Below are 13663 nucleotides of genomic sequence, written 5' to 3' on the forward strand. Positions count from 1 at the left end.
CTTGCTTCCTGCCCTTTCCCGTTCGCACAGGAGTCTCCAGGAGTGTGGGAAAGATGTCTCACTCCCTTTTGTCTCTGCAGGGCCTTTTTTCCCTAAAAGCCTGTGGATGGATAGATGGGTGAGAAGACGGAGAAGTATATGACAAATGGATGCACATGTGGGAGAGGGCTGGGTGGTCTGAGGGTGGGTGGGCAGTAGGTGGACAGGTGGGCAGGCAGAATAGGCAGGCAAGCAGCTGACACACGTCTGTGAGTGGGTGCGCAGCATGCGGGTAGATGAACAGGTGGGTGGGTGGGTGGGTAACGTATTCGCTTATTCAATAACTGTCTTGAAAAGGTTGATTTTGTTTATGTGCTTTATTTTTGGCCGCACTGGTTCTTCTTTGTTGAGTGCGTGCTTTCTCTAGCTGCTGCGGCTGGGGGCTGCTCTTCGCTGCAGTGGGCGGGCGTCTCGCTGCGGTGGCTTCGCTTGTTGTGGAGCGTGGCTCCAGGCACACGACCCTGTAGTTGTGCCTCCCGGGCTCTAGAGCACAGGCTCAACAGCTGTAGTGTGTGGGCTTAGTTTCTCCGTGGCACGTGGGGTCTTCCTGGATCAGGGGTCGAATACGTGTCTCCTGCATTGGCTGGCCTGCAGTGACTAACCTTACCAAACCTTACATCCTCCTGATGTCAGGGGACGGTGGAAAAGTGACCCAGGCAAACTGTCAGGATGAGCCAACTTTGTATCCTTTGACTCCAAAGTCGGAGCTGTTCCCAGCATGCCTTGTGGCCTCTGAGTGCAGCAGGGAGCAGAGTTCTGGGCCTGCAGGGTGGAGCTGGGCGTCACCTCCTCTCCCTGGAAGTCCCTGCAGTCTCCCAGGGCGGGGTGGGGGGCGCGGGGGGCAGTGTGGTGCTTTTGTGCTTCCGGTGCACCAGGAAAGCCATGGCCCAGAAAGGCAGGAAGTGCTAAGAACACAGTTCCCAGATGGACAAAGAGATAGCCCCGCTGCAAAGAAGGGAGAGAGGGCACACTGCAGGGCGCGGCTGAGCCCAAGCCCGGTGCTGGGTCCCAAACCCCTTCCCTTCCTCTCTTCCCTGACTCCCCGTGGCCACGGGGCAGACCTTGGAAACATTCCATGCGGCACAATCTCACCGAACGGGCATTTGAGGAAGGAACCCCGGCAGCGCGGATGTCCTCCCTGTGAGCGAAGGGCACCATCCTGGGAGGACCTATCCTCAACCAGCCAGCGTGCCCCGCCCACAAAGTCCATCCTCACCCCACCCCTGAGCACTCCCAGTCACATGGGACGTTGGCACCGTGGCGACTAGGCAAGAGATGAAGACCAGGGTGCCCAGAAGGACAGCGGGCAACAGCAAGGCTGCGTAGAAAGCCGCATGGTGACAGCGCGCGAGCCTCTCTCTCTGTGCGCAGCCCCAGCTCCCAGCTGTCACCCCCACTCCAGATGCGCCTCACCAGGCAAAGCAGACAGTCACCTTCTCCCCTGTCTGTGCCAGCATCCCCAGTGACCCAGGATGAGTACAGTAATTGCCAAGGGTGGAGGTCCGTACCAGGCACCTGGTACCCAGCAAATCACAGAGGCCCAGCGGGAGGAAAAGCAGGAGGCCTGCAGGGAAGTTCCAGAGATCTCTCCTGAGGCCCCTGTGGTGGAAGAAAGCTGAGTTTGTGGCATCTCCACCCTGCACAGTGGGCGGGCAGCAGTGCAGACTGCCTGGGCCAGCAGACAGGCAGTGCCCACCTCTGCAAGTTTCTGTGTCCCATAGACTGTCCACACCAGGATCTCTGCCACCTGCCAGAAACAATTCTGCCAGCAACTCCGCCCCCTTAAGGTCCCAGCTGGACCCTCCCCAGGCAGTTGACTCACTACTTGGTGCCACTGGAGAAACAGGGGTCGTGGGAAGCTCTGCCCAGGAATCTGTGCCCAGAGCAGGGGCCAAAGCAGAAGCTCCCGCCGAATGCGAGACCTAACACAAGGGAGCGCAGTCTCTAGGCCTGGGACAGAGGGACAAACTGTGCCAGCTGTTGAAACCGCAGAGCGCTTCTCCCAACCAAGTTCAGCCTGGGCTGGGTGTGTTCCCGCCAGACGAGCACCTGAGGGGCTGAACGCGAGGGATCGGGGGCGTTAGGGCACCGCCGGGGCCTCAGGCTGCGGACAGGACAGGCCTGAAACCTAAAGTGAGTCAAGCAGTTGTCTCCCTGGCAAACCCAGGAGGACCACAAGAGCCGGGATCTGGCTAAAGCCCTTCCCGTCTGCAGGAGGCCCCGCCCGCCCGCGCACCCGGAGAGCGCCGTTCCGGACGGGCACACGCTGCTGCAGAGGTGGCTCAGGCGCAGGCGCCGCTGTAGCTCTGCAGACTCCTCTGGGTCCGGCTGGGAGGGCCTGAGGGGCCCCGGCAGGGACTCCACTACCAGGGAGGACGCCGCCCCGGCTCACCCCTCCCACCACCACGACGCACGCAGGCTCAGTTCCTCTGTGTAGACCGCCGGCTGCTCCCACGGCGCGCCGCGCTCCGCGGGACTGCACTCCTTGAGGGGCCGGAATCTCCGGATGGCCCAGGGCCCGAGCCCCGCCTGTCGTGGTCCCGCCTGGGACGGACAGATCGCCTTCCGCGCGAGGGCCCTCAATTGCTTACTCCTGTCCGACTCTTTGCGATCCCAAGGACTGCATGCAGTACGCCAGGCTTCCCTGTCCATCACTGTCTCCCTGAATTTGCTCAAACTCATGTCCACTGTGGAGAAGGAAATGGCAACCCACTCCAGTGTTCTTTCCTGGAGAATCCCAGGGACGGGGGAGCCTGGTGGGTTTCCGTCATGGGGTCACACAGAGTCGGACACGACTGAAGTGACTTAGCAGCAGCAGCAGCAGCATGTCCACTGAGTCGGTGATGCCATCCAAACCTTTTGTCCTCTGCCGTCCCCTTCTCCTCCAGCCTTCAATCTTTCCCAGCATCAGGGTCTTTTCCAATGAGTCAGTTCTTCGCATCAGGTGGCCAAAGTACTGGAGCTTCAGCTTCAGCATCAGCCCTTCTAATGAATATTCAGAACTGATTTCCTTGCAGTCTAAGGGACTCAAGAATCTTCTCCAACACAGTTCAGAAGCATCAATTCTTTCCGCACTCAGCTTTCTTTATGGTCCAACTCTCACATCCATACATGACTCCTGGGAAAACCATAGCCTTGACTGGACCTCTGTCGGCAAAGTAATGTCTCTGCTATTTAATATGCTGTCTAGGTTGGTCATAGCTTTTCTTCCAAGGAGCAGGCGTCGTTTAATTTCATGGCTGTGCTCACTGTCCACAGTGATTTTGGAGCCCAAGCCGCCTTCAAAAATCGCTTTGACTTGCATTTCCTCGTTTGAAATTCAAATGAGGGGGAAACTAGCACCCTCACTTTACGAACGTGGCTGTGAACACTGAGTAGGTATCCGTCATGCAGTAGTGGCGGCCGGTTCGCGTTGGTTGGGCTCCTCCAGTGTCGGCCAGGGCGGAGTGCTTTACGCACACACACAGCCCCTCTGTGGGGCCGACACTACAGTAAAGCCCATTTTACAGATGAGGTGCTTAAGTCACTTGCACAGGTCAGAGGGCTTCTTGGGGAGTCCACACACCCATCCCCGCGGTGCCCACCTCCTCCAGGAGCCCGACCGCACGCAGTTTGTGCTGGAATTTACCAGTGTTGTTGTGAGTCGCTGCCGCTAGGCGGGCCGCGGGGATCGAGGCTTCTACCACAGTCCCTTCCATCACGGCGGCAGGAGGGCGGTTAGGGACGGGGTGACCCACCCTATCCCCACTCCACCCTGGGCGGAGAGCTGGAGCTGCGTTCATCAGTGCCCCTAAGGCCCAAATTAAGCGTGAAGATGGGTCAGCGTGTAAAGAACCTGCCTGCAGGGCAGGAGATGCAGGAGACACTGGCTCGCTTCCTGGGTCGGGAAGATCTCCTGGAGAAGGAAATGGCAACCCACTCCAGTACTTTTGGGTGGAAAATTCCATGGACAGAGGACCCTGGAAGGCTACAATCCACAGGGCTGCAAAGAGTCGGACACGACCAAGCGACTAAGCATGATCAAGGCCCGCTCACAACAGCGATGGGGGCTGGTTCGAAGGAGGAACTCATTGCAAGAAAAGGGCGGCATTCCTCGAGGAGGTAAGACCTCTCCTACCTCTTGGCTACTCCTGCTGCTGGGGGGAAGCAGATAAGAGTCCTGCCTGGCCCCAGCCTCACGGACTTTGATCGGCCCGTCCTGGATAAAAAGCTGCTGCTGGAGTCCGTTGCAGATGCTGCCCGGGAGGCGCAGCGCTCCAGGTCCCCCAGGTCCTGGTCTTCTGCACTGTCCCCATCCCCGGCGCAACAGGGCCGGTTGAGGGAGAGGCCCCCAGGCAGGAGCAGAGCCGGAAGCTGCCCCAGGACCCAGCTGGACCCCCTCCACCCAGCAGCCCCTGCTCCCGGCTGAAGGTGAAGCGCGTTCGGGGCCGTTCTGCGTCTCCTCCACTTGCTGTCCCTCCCCACACGAGGAGCAATGGTGCCGAAGAGCAGCCAGCATTTGCTGGGCCTTCGCTCAGGGCCTGGCCCTGCGTTTCCTTGTTCCAACTCAGAGGTTAAGTGAGGGGAGCTACTGCTTTCTCCATCTCACAGATGAACACAGAAGTAAAGTGAACAATTCAAAGTCACCGTTTCCACCTTCCTTCTGGGTCACTATCCCAAGCCTCTGTCAGCCTCCTTTGCTCCTAGAAACCACAGCTCTCCCCTTCACCTTGCCCCCACCATCCCAGCCTCTGGGTCTGAGGTCACAGGGAGGGAGGGGTCCCCCTAACACCCCCTTGCATGCACGCCTGCCAAGTCCCTTCAGTCGTATCTGATTCTTTGCGACCCCACGGACTGCAGCCCGCCAGGCTCCTCTGTCCATGGGATTCTCCAGGCAAGAGTTCTGGAGGGGGCTGCCACACCCTCCTCCGGGGATCTTCCTGACCCAGGGATCGAACCCGCATCTCTTAGGTCTCCTGCATTGGCAGGCGGGTACCACTAGCACCAGCTTACCCCCAGCTTGGACTCTGGTGATCTGCCTCCATGTACAACTCTAACTTGTCCTGGTCCTTCAATGCCATGCCCCACTCTGGGCACTGTGCCCCCCCCCAGTCTGTTCCATGGCGAGGGGAGGAGTATAGGGGTGGGGTGGGGTCACAGCTGCCACCAGGGTGCCCAGCGGGTAAGGAGACCCTGGGCAGGACCCGGAAGCCACCCGTCTGGACTCACCCGTGATTCTGGAGGCTTGCCTGGCAGACTCTGCAGGTCTGGCCCCCTCCTCCCCTTCCTCACCCCGGAACCAGGCACCTTGCCGGGGGCTCCACATTGTCTACAAGGCCAGGCTTCGCTGGCAACCAGTGGGAACCTCACCTACCTCATCTGCGGCCTGGGAAGGGTGGGGGAGGTACAGTGTTGTATTTTCCCTCCTGCAGGCAGCCCCAGGCTTCTGGCTGGAAGAGCAGGACCAGGTGGGATCCTGAGGAGCAGGACCCAGCAGACGCCCCTGGAGGGTGAGGGGGTCAGTCTGGGGGGACGGGGCACAGCTAAGAGCATCAGAGCGGCTCCGCAGCCTCGGAGGAACACCTGACTTAGCATTCCACCCTCAGTCCATTGAACTTATGTAACAAACCCACAAACTACGTGGCTTATAAACAACAGAAATGTATTTCGCACTGGAGGCTGGGAGTCCAAGAGCAAGGCATCACCACCACCCAGCTCTGAAGAGGGCCCTCCGCCTTGTCCAGTCAGCACTTTTTCTGTGTCCTTATTGACGGTGGAAGAGTCTAGGGGGCTCTCTGCGGTCTCTTTTATAAGGGCACTAATCCCATTCATGAGGGCTCTGTCCTTATGACCGAAAAGTGAAAGTCACTCAGTGGTGTCTCTTTGAGACTGTCGTCTGTCCATGGGATTCTCCAGGTAAGAACACTGGAGTGGGTAGCCTATCCCTTCTCCAGGGAATCTTCCCGACCCGGGGATCGAAGCTGGGTCTCCTGCATTGCAGACAGATTCTTTACTGCCTGGGCCACCAGGGAAGCCCCCTCATGACCAAATTCCATCCCAAAAGCCCCTAATGCCATCACAGTGGGGATTAGGACTTCAGTGTATAAATTTGGGGGGACGTAACCATTCATGCCGTTCATGATGCCATCACTGAGCCAATGGGCACGAGCTTAAGCAAGTCCGGGAGGTGAAGGACAAGGAAGCCTGGCGACTCTTCGAGGTCGCAGAGTTGGACACAGCTGAGTCACTGAACAACAAATCATTCAGTTCAGAGCATTCCCCATCTCCAGGGAAGGGGGCTGGGGAGGGAAGAGGAGCGGTCTGGGGGTCTTGACAAACAGCGCCAGGGTGGGCTGCAGCACACAGACACACCCATCCCACCCGGGAGAGAACAGTGCCTCCTCCCACCAGCTGCCCGCCAGAGCCCTCGTGTCTGTGGGCTCAGGGCCCCGAGGGGCAGACATGGCCACTCTCTTCCTGAGGGTCCCTGTAGTCAAGGCTCAGCCCTGAGCTAGCCTGGAGCACCACCCTTCCCTCAGGGCCCACAGAAGGAGCAACAGGATATCTGGCTTTGAGCTGTTGTGAGGTTTAACCTAATGCTGGAATTTCTGGCACCAAAATGGGGAAGTCACCTGGGGTGAGTTGCCATTTCCTAGTCCAGGGGAATCTTCCCGACCCAGGGGTCAAACCCATATCTCTTGCCTCTCCTGCACTGGCAGGAGGATTCACAAACACTACAGCGGCTCGGGGCATGGGCTTGGAGGGGCTAAGAGAGCAGCTGGGTTGTCAGGTGGCCTGCTCAAGTCCCAGCCCTGCTGTGGTCTCCGCTTTCTTCTTACCCAGAGACGGGAATTGTCAACTCTCTGAGTGGAGCAGTGCTAGCCAGTGCCCTGCCCCGCTGTGGGGAGGATCGGAGTTACTTCTCCAGAACAGCCTCTGCTGGTGGAGCCGGTGCCCAAGAAAGATGCTGAAGAGATAACTGGCCGGGATGCGGGGCCCCCAGCACGGGTATCCGTGGCTGCAAGGTCACATTCAGGTCCAGAGGCCACCTTGCACTGCCTGGTGGGTAAAGTCTACTGGAGCCAAGAACACAGAGAAACGGGCCACAGCAGAGCTGAAGGCTGCAGTAGGACATGCTATGGCCCAGGAGCGGGCGTCGGCCTGTGGGCTGTGCAGGCTGCAAGGCCTGGGTCCTGCCCAGGGACATTCCTGCCCTGGGGCGCGGGATAAGCTCTGGTCTCAGCTCTGAATCTGAGTCAGGGGTAAGAAGGTGCTAAAATCAACGCTTTAGGGCCTGGGAAGTGTTGAGAAGCCTGCAGGCAGTGCCCAGGGTGGACAGACTGGCAAGCAGTGCTGGGCAGGCCACCAGGGTGCTTAGGAGCCTGCTGTGTGCCGGGGGGAGAGGGGAAGCATCTGGTGAGGTGTGTGTGGGTCTGTGAGTCCACATGGTCCGGTGGGCCATGCCTGAGAGTGTGCAGTGTGCAGAGCGGCCCTCTCTCTCTCGAGAGGGGCCTTTGAGGGTCTGCGGGCTGCCTGGCCATCCAGGGCCCTTCCAGCTGGGTCAGACTCAGGCTAGCCCTCTGCCTAGGGGCCCATCTATGGACCGAAGACGGTGTCATCTGGGAGAGAAATTCTAAAGGCCGGCTTGTAGGCACCTGTCCCCAACTCCACCACGAACTTGAGCCTGCATTCTCTAATGTCTGGTTAACGCAGGGACGCAGGTTTGATCTCGAGTCAGGGAACTGAGACCCCATGTGCCGCAGGGCAGCCAACCCACACACCGCAACCAGAGAAGGCCGCAGGCCACAGCGAAGACCCAGTGCAGCCAGAACAAAAAGGCACCAGAGCGCAGAGTGCCTTGTGGACACACAGGTGGACTCCATTTCCCAGCGTCCCCGCATCTCTCCGAGGCCATGTGACTAGGCTTTAGCCAATGAATGGCGGGCAGGAATGAGTCCCGCGGCTGCGCCAGCCCTAGGCCGGGTTACAGAGACCTGGGGGGCGACCTCCCACCTGCGCGCTCCCCTCCTGCTGACGGGGTGTCGATGGCCCAGGACAAGCTGGGAGGAAGCTCACCCAGGATCTCAGGCCCGGTCTCTGAATGCATGCTCGGAGCGGGGCCCACACCCATCTCCACCTCCACGGGGGCTGGGACACAGGAAGGGAGAAATCTGTGAAGGGAAGCCACGGAGAGCGCAGGGCTTATCTGGGACAGCAGACGGCGTCACCTCAGCCAACACCGGCTCCCGACTGCAGGCGCTTGAGATGCGGGGCCCAGCTGAGGCACCCGCTCCTGCCACCCTCTGAGGCGCTGCAGGCGGGACTGGAGGAGACACGTGCGCCCTCGGGCCTGCGCGAACAGGGCCGCGGTTTCCAGCAGTCCGGCGCCCGGGGCGAGGGAGGAGGACCTCGGACCGCTGCTCTGAAGGGCCGTGTGCCCGCCTCCCTGCGCTGAGCTCCACGAAGAACGAGCCTTTCCAGGCCTCCGCCCTCCCTGACAGGCCCCCTGGCCGGTCCTGGGGGGAGATCCGCTTTTCAGCCCCAGCCCGGGGCCCGGGTCCCGGGTCCTGCTCCGGGTCGCCCGCCGGTCGGAGGTGCCCGTTCACGAGCCCGCCACCCCCGGGCTGGGGCAGCCCTCTGCGGGGAGCAGGCCGGCTGCCACCTGATCCTGGTGCCACAGCTGCTCCGCCAGGCCGTTGAGCAGGTGCGCGACGTCGGCCAGCCCGGCCCGGCCGTCCAGCGTGCGTCCGTCCGCCAGCCGCCGCCCCGTCACGCTCTTGACCCGCAGCAGGGGCAGTGGCCAGGCCTGCCGGAAGGCCGCGAGGTCCCGCTCGGGCACGTCCGTGTGCACGTACTGGTCGAATCTGGAGGCAGGTCAAGGAGCCTGTCTGCGCGCCTCGGCCTCCGGGTCAGAGCCAGCCTCCTCCCCGTCCCTCGTCCCCTGCACCCCGGTCTGCGGCAGGCCCTGATGCAGCCTCCAGAGACCCCGCTGGTTGGACCCCACCGCACGGCCCAGGCAGGCTGCCGGAGCCCCGCTCCGCGCCTCCCCAAAAGTGGCCTCTTAACAGTCCTGGGGCCCCCGGAGGATACTTGGAGCCGATGACCATCCTGACCACGCCAGGGGCCTCGCCGGCTACTCGCGCCAGCTGTCCAGGGAGGTCTTCAAAGGAGGCCCGGTCGGTAAAGGAGAAGAGGAAGAGGAATGCGTCTGCGTTCTCCTTGCAAGCCTGGGGAGGGGGAGGCCCATGAGAGGCTGCTGAGAGGTCGTCACCTTGGGACCAGAAGCTGTCGGCCCCAGAAGTCTTCCCTCTGTCCGTCCGTTCACAGCTCGGGAGACTGAGGCCCTTTGCGGCGGCTGCTCCCGGGGCTGGGCCACGTCCTCGGCCCTCCCGTCAGCCGTGCCCCACCCCAGCCCCCCGCCCGGCGCCTGCAGACCGGGGCTCAGACGCCCCGCCCCCAGGCCCCCAGGCCCCACTGCCCGCTCACCGGCAGCATGTGTTCGAACTTTTTGAGCGCAGACTCCCCGCAGTCCCAGAACTCGAAGCGGAACATGACGACACGGTCGCTGGCCTGCAGCTTGGCCGGCCAAAACACCACGGTGGTCTGGATGCCTGGGGGGCCAGGTGGGTCAGGCGGCGGTGGAGGGGAGGAGGGGGCCGGGAAGAAAGTTCTCAGTCTGATGGGGAAAGCACAGTCCCTGACGGGAGAATTCCTGCCCCAGGAGCCTCCAGCCTTCCAGGGAGAGGCAGCCCTAGCCATAACCATATCGAAGCACTGCATCGACCAAAAAGTTCGTTTGGGGGCTTCCAGGGTAGCTCAGCTGGTAAAAAAAAATTCACCTGCAATGCAGGAGACCCTGGTTCGATCCCTGGGTTGGGAAGATCCCCTGGAGAAGGGAATGGGTACCCACTCCAGTATTCTGGCATGGGGAGTTCCATGGACTGTATAGTCCATGGGGTCGCAAAGAGTTGGACGTGACTGAGTGACTTTCACTTGCCATAAGGAGGTGCAGAAAACTTGGAATGAACGTGTCCAACCCAATAGTTTGTCTTTTATGCACTTGCATGCTAAGTCACTGCGGTCATGTCGGACTCTGCAACCCTATGAACTGCAGCCCGCCAGGCTCCTCTGTCCATGGGATTCTCCAGGCAAGAATACTGGAGTGGGTTGCCATGCCCTCCTCCAGGGGATCTTCCCACCCCAGGGACCGAGCCCAGGCCTCCCACATTGCAGGCAGACTTTCCCGTCTGAGCCATGGGGGAAGCCCGCTCTAGTACTGACCCCACTACAGTCCCAGGGGGCTGGTCCTATTATCCCTGTTGGGCAGAGGCGCTTGTGCAGGCTCTGAAAGGTGCAGTGACTTTCCAGGGTTGCAGAGTGACAGGTGGGGCTAGTTACAGAGTCCGACTCCTGTGGTCCAGGGCGCGTCTTTTCTCCACCCCAGGGAAGGCCTCCTCGGAGGGGCTCACCAGTGGTCTCGTGGTGCGCCACGGGCACCTCCAGGCCAGCCAGCTTGGCCACCAGCGCTGTCTTGCCCACGCCACTCTTCCCAGACACGAAGATCTTGTAGCTGGCAGTGTCGATGGCCACAGGCGGGGGAAGCACTGGTCGCTCGAGCAGCCCTGAGGCAAGGAGGGAGCCAGGTGGAGTCAGGGGGCCAACCTGGGGCTTTCTGGTGCCAACCAACCCTTCTCTATACAGTACCCGTGACAGAGGCCTGCCATACGAGCAGCATCCCCAGAGGAGAAGCTCTGCTGGAACCCAGTGCTCCCTGAACCAGGCCAGTGCCTACTCCAGATAACACCTTTTTTTTTAAAGTTCGATGCATGAGGTGCTTTTTGTTATTTTCTGCTGCACCACAAGGCTTGTGGTATCTTAATTCCCCTACCAGGGGTTAAACAGGCCCCTGCAATGAAAGAACTGAGTCCTAACCACTGGACCATCAGGGAATTGCCTCAGATGGTTTTTATTAATATTATTATCACATATCCCAGGTTTTTCACAGGTGAAAGCAAGGTTTTTCCTAATTTTTCCTCAATGGAGAAATAGCAGCAAAAGTATTCTTCAGTTCAGTTCAGTCGCTCAGTTGTGTCCGACTCTCCGCGACCCCAACTGTCAGATCTTTATGAATGTTTTAAATTAGTTAATTAACTTAATGAATTTAGTGTTTCTTTCTTTTTGCCAACCCATGTAATTTGCAGGATCTTAGTTTCCTCACCAGGGATTGAACCTGGGCCCACAGCAGTGAAAGCACTGAGTTCTAACCACTGGACCGCCCTGAGAGTTTTTAATTTAAAACTTGCAACAAAAAAAAGTATAAACAAGGAGACACCATAGTGTAGGACCTGGAAGTCTTAAAGTGTGGGCTGCCCTCTCACTCTCCGGTCTCAAGCATTCTGGCCGTTTGTGTCTCCTGGCCAAAGCTGGACTCGGTTAGGGTTAGGGTTAGTGCAGTCCATGCCAGGCCCCTCTGCGGGACTGTCAGCTGGATGAATTAGCTTCCTCCTGGGGAACAAGGGTGTCTTATTCTGGAGACAGCAGGATATGGAAGAGGCTTGTGTTTACTCACTAGGGGAGCTTGGACAAGTCCTATTGAGAAGGTTAAATTGGCGTCCAGGGTACAAAGTGCCCAGCAGAGGGCCTGGCGCCGGCTGAGGGCTCAGTCCAACAGCCTCTCTGGTGACAGGGGTTCCTGGCAGTGTTTTGTCTCTTTCCATGTTCCTGGCTCTGCTGATGGAATTAGCTCTAAGGAGATTTGGGGGTGGGGGCCCCAGGATGGGGCTTCTAAGGTTCCCAAGGATGGGGAGAGCGGTGGAGCCGGCCCTCATTGCCCTGTCTCTGCCCCCAGCCCTAACCCCCAGGTGACGCCCCCGACCCGGGACAGGCAGGGGACAGGCAGCGGAGGGGGCGCTCACCAAACACTCGACGGCGGCTCTTGCGCAGGACGCAGGCCAGGTACTCCTTGCCCTGAGCGCTCTCGTGCCAGTCTGGGACAATCACCGAGCCCGGGGCGGCTGGCCTGGCCATGGCTGGGCGCCCTGACGCGGAGGGAAGGCGGAAAAGGGCACGGGGGGAAGGAGAGGGAAGCTGGGTCTGTGGCCTTCACCTGCCCCCGGGCTCCTCCCTGGAGCCCCCCGCCCCCCGGAGGACGGGGCGATCGTGGAGCCCTAGCTTCTTACTGTTCCGATTGAGGCCTCTGGCCTCCAAGCCCCCTTGCAATACCCCGGCTCCCTCTCATCGCGCAGACCGCGCAAGACGGTCACCCCATCGCCGCCCCAGGCGGTGTTCGCACGGCCCCCGAGCCGCTTGTCACCTGCGGAGAGGTCACACGGCCTCGCTTCTCCTCCGCCTCCTCGATCTCAACTCCGGAGGCCACCAGCGCTCACATCTGCGGCCCCCGCGGAGCCCGCTTTGAAGGCCGGCCGCGCGTCCAGCAGGCCAGGGCCGGCGCTCGAGGCGCAGGCGCGGAGGCTGTCGTCATGGAGACGCGGGGCGGGGCAGGTCTGTCCGTCCCTGCGACCGCGCGGGCTCCAGGGCCGGGCCTTGCCTTCTCCATTGCTCTGTCCCAGCCCCAGTCTTCCTTCCAAAATTTGACCAAATCCCCCTCCTGCCTCTTTGCGCCTCAGTTTCCTCTTCTATAATGTGGAGGTAAAATGCTATTACCTCCTAGGATTCTTTACAACAGTGACAAGTCCTTAGCAGTGTTCAGTGCGTTTACTTCTTATTGTTGTAATAATAATATCATTATTATTGATATCGCTCGGCAGGAGCCCGACATGAATTAAACACCTGTGGCTTCACCGATGGGGAAACAGCTGCTGAGAGTGGTCAAGGGACTTGCTCAAGGCCTTAAAAATGAGTCTGAGTCTTTCCAGTCACTCATTTCTCGATTGATTGATTGATGTCACTTATTCAACAAATAATTACAGAGCGCCTGTTTTAGGCCGGGTTTGTTCTAGCTGCTGGGAATGCAATGGCCACGAGAAGTCTCTGCCCTCCTGGAACTGACATTCCATTCCATTCAGGGGCTGTGAGCCCTCCCTAGCGTCCCCACACTGGGCAACAGGCCTGTCACCCAGATGGGTGCTCAGTAAATGCCCCTTAGCTGGACAGTATGCAAGATAGCTCATTACTGAAAAGTTGTCTACTACACTTTTTACCAGTACCTTCTCGCCATGCCTTCAAGTAGGGCAAATCACTGTTTTGTAAATTCTATGAATTAGCCTTCCCAGGTGGCTCAGCAGTAAAGAATCCACCTGCATCAATGCAGGAGAATCAGTTTCAACCCCTGGGGCAGGAAGATCCCCGGAGAAGGAAATGGCAAGCCGCTGCAGTGTTTTTGCCTGGAAAATCTCGTGGACGAGGGAGTCTGGTGGACCACGTTCCTTGGGGTCACAAGGAGCACACACGCTATGATTAACCTTCACTGGAGGCCAACTGAGTGCCAGACGGTGGGGGCTTTAGAGAGGTCAGTTATTACTTCCATAAGCAAACTTGTGTAGGAGTTACTATTACCCTTCTTTTATTTTACAGATGAGGAAACTCAGAGGCAATGGGATTATCTGAAGTCACACCACATAGGTGGTCAGTGGGAAAACTCGACGCAGAATCCAGGGTGCCTGGACTCTGAAGGACGTCTCTGGTC

General features: G+C 59.4%; 1 protein-coding gene across 1 annotated transcript; it reads right to left on the reverse strand.

Moving 5' to 3' along the window:
- Positions 1 to 357: 357 nt before the first annotated feature.
- On the reverse strand, positions 358 to 12468 carry CPLANE2 (ciliogenesis and planar polarity effector complex subunit 2). The gene is made up of 6 exons (XM_055397058.2): positions 12332 to 12468; positions 11934 to 12056; positions 10488 to 10640; positions 9505 to 9629; positions 9109 to 9245; positions 358 to 8882 (listed from the first exon to the last, which is right to left on the reverse strand). Exons 2-6 carry the CDS (start codon positions 12043 to 12045, stop codon positions 8621 to 8623), a joined length of 789 nt encoding a protein of 262 aa, XP_055253033.2. The 5' UTR covers positions 12046 to 12056; positions 12332 to 12468; the 3' UTR covers positions 358 to 8620.
- Positions 12469 to 13663: the final 1195 nt, after the last annotated feature.

Source organism: Moschus berezovskii, chromosome 2, assembly GCF_049115385.1.
Source record: "Moschus berezovskii isolate FMDL1 chromosome 2, NW_MosBer_1.0, whole genome shotgun sequence".
Classification (NCBI taxonomy): domain Eukaryota; kingdom Metazoa; phylum Chordata; class Mammalia; order Artiodactyla; family Moschidae; genus Moschus; species Moschus berezovskii.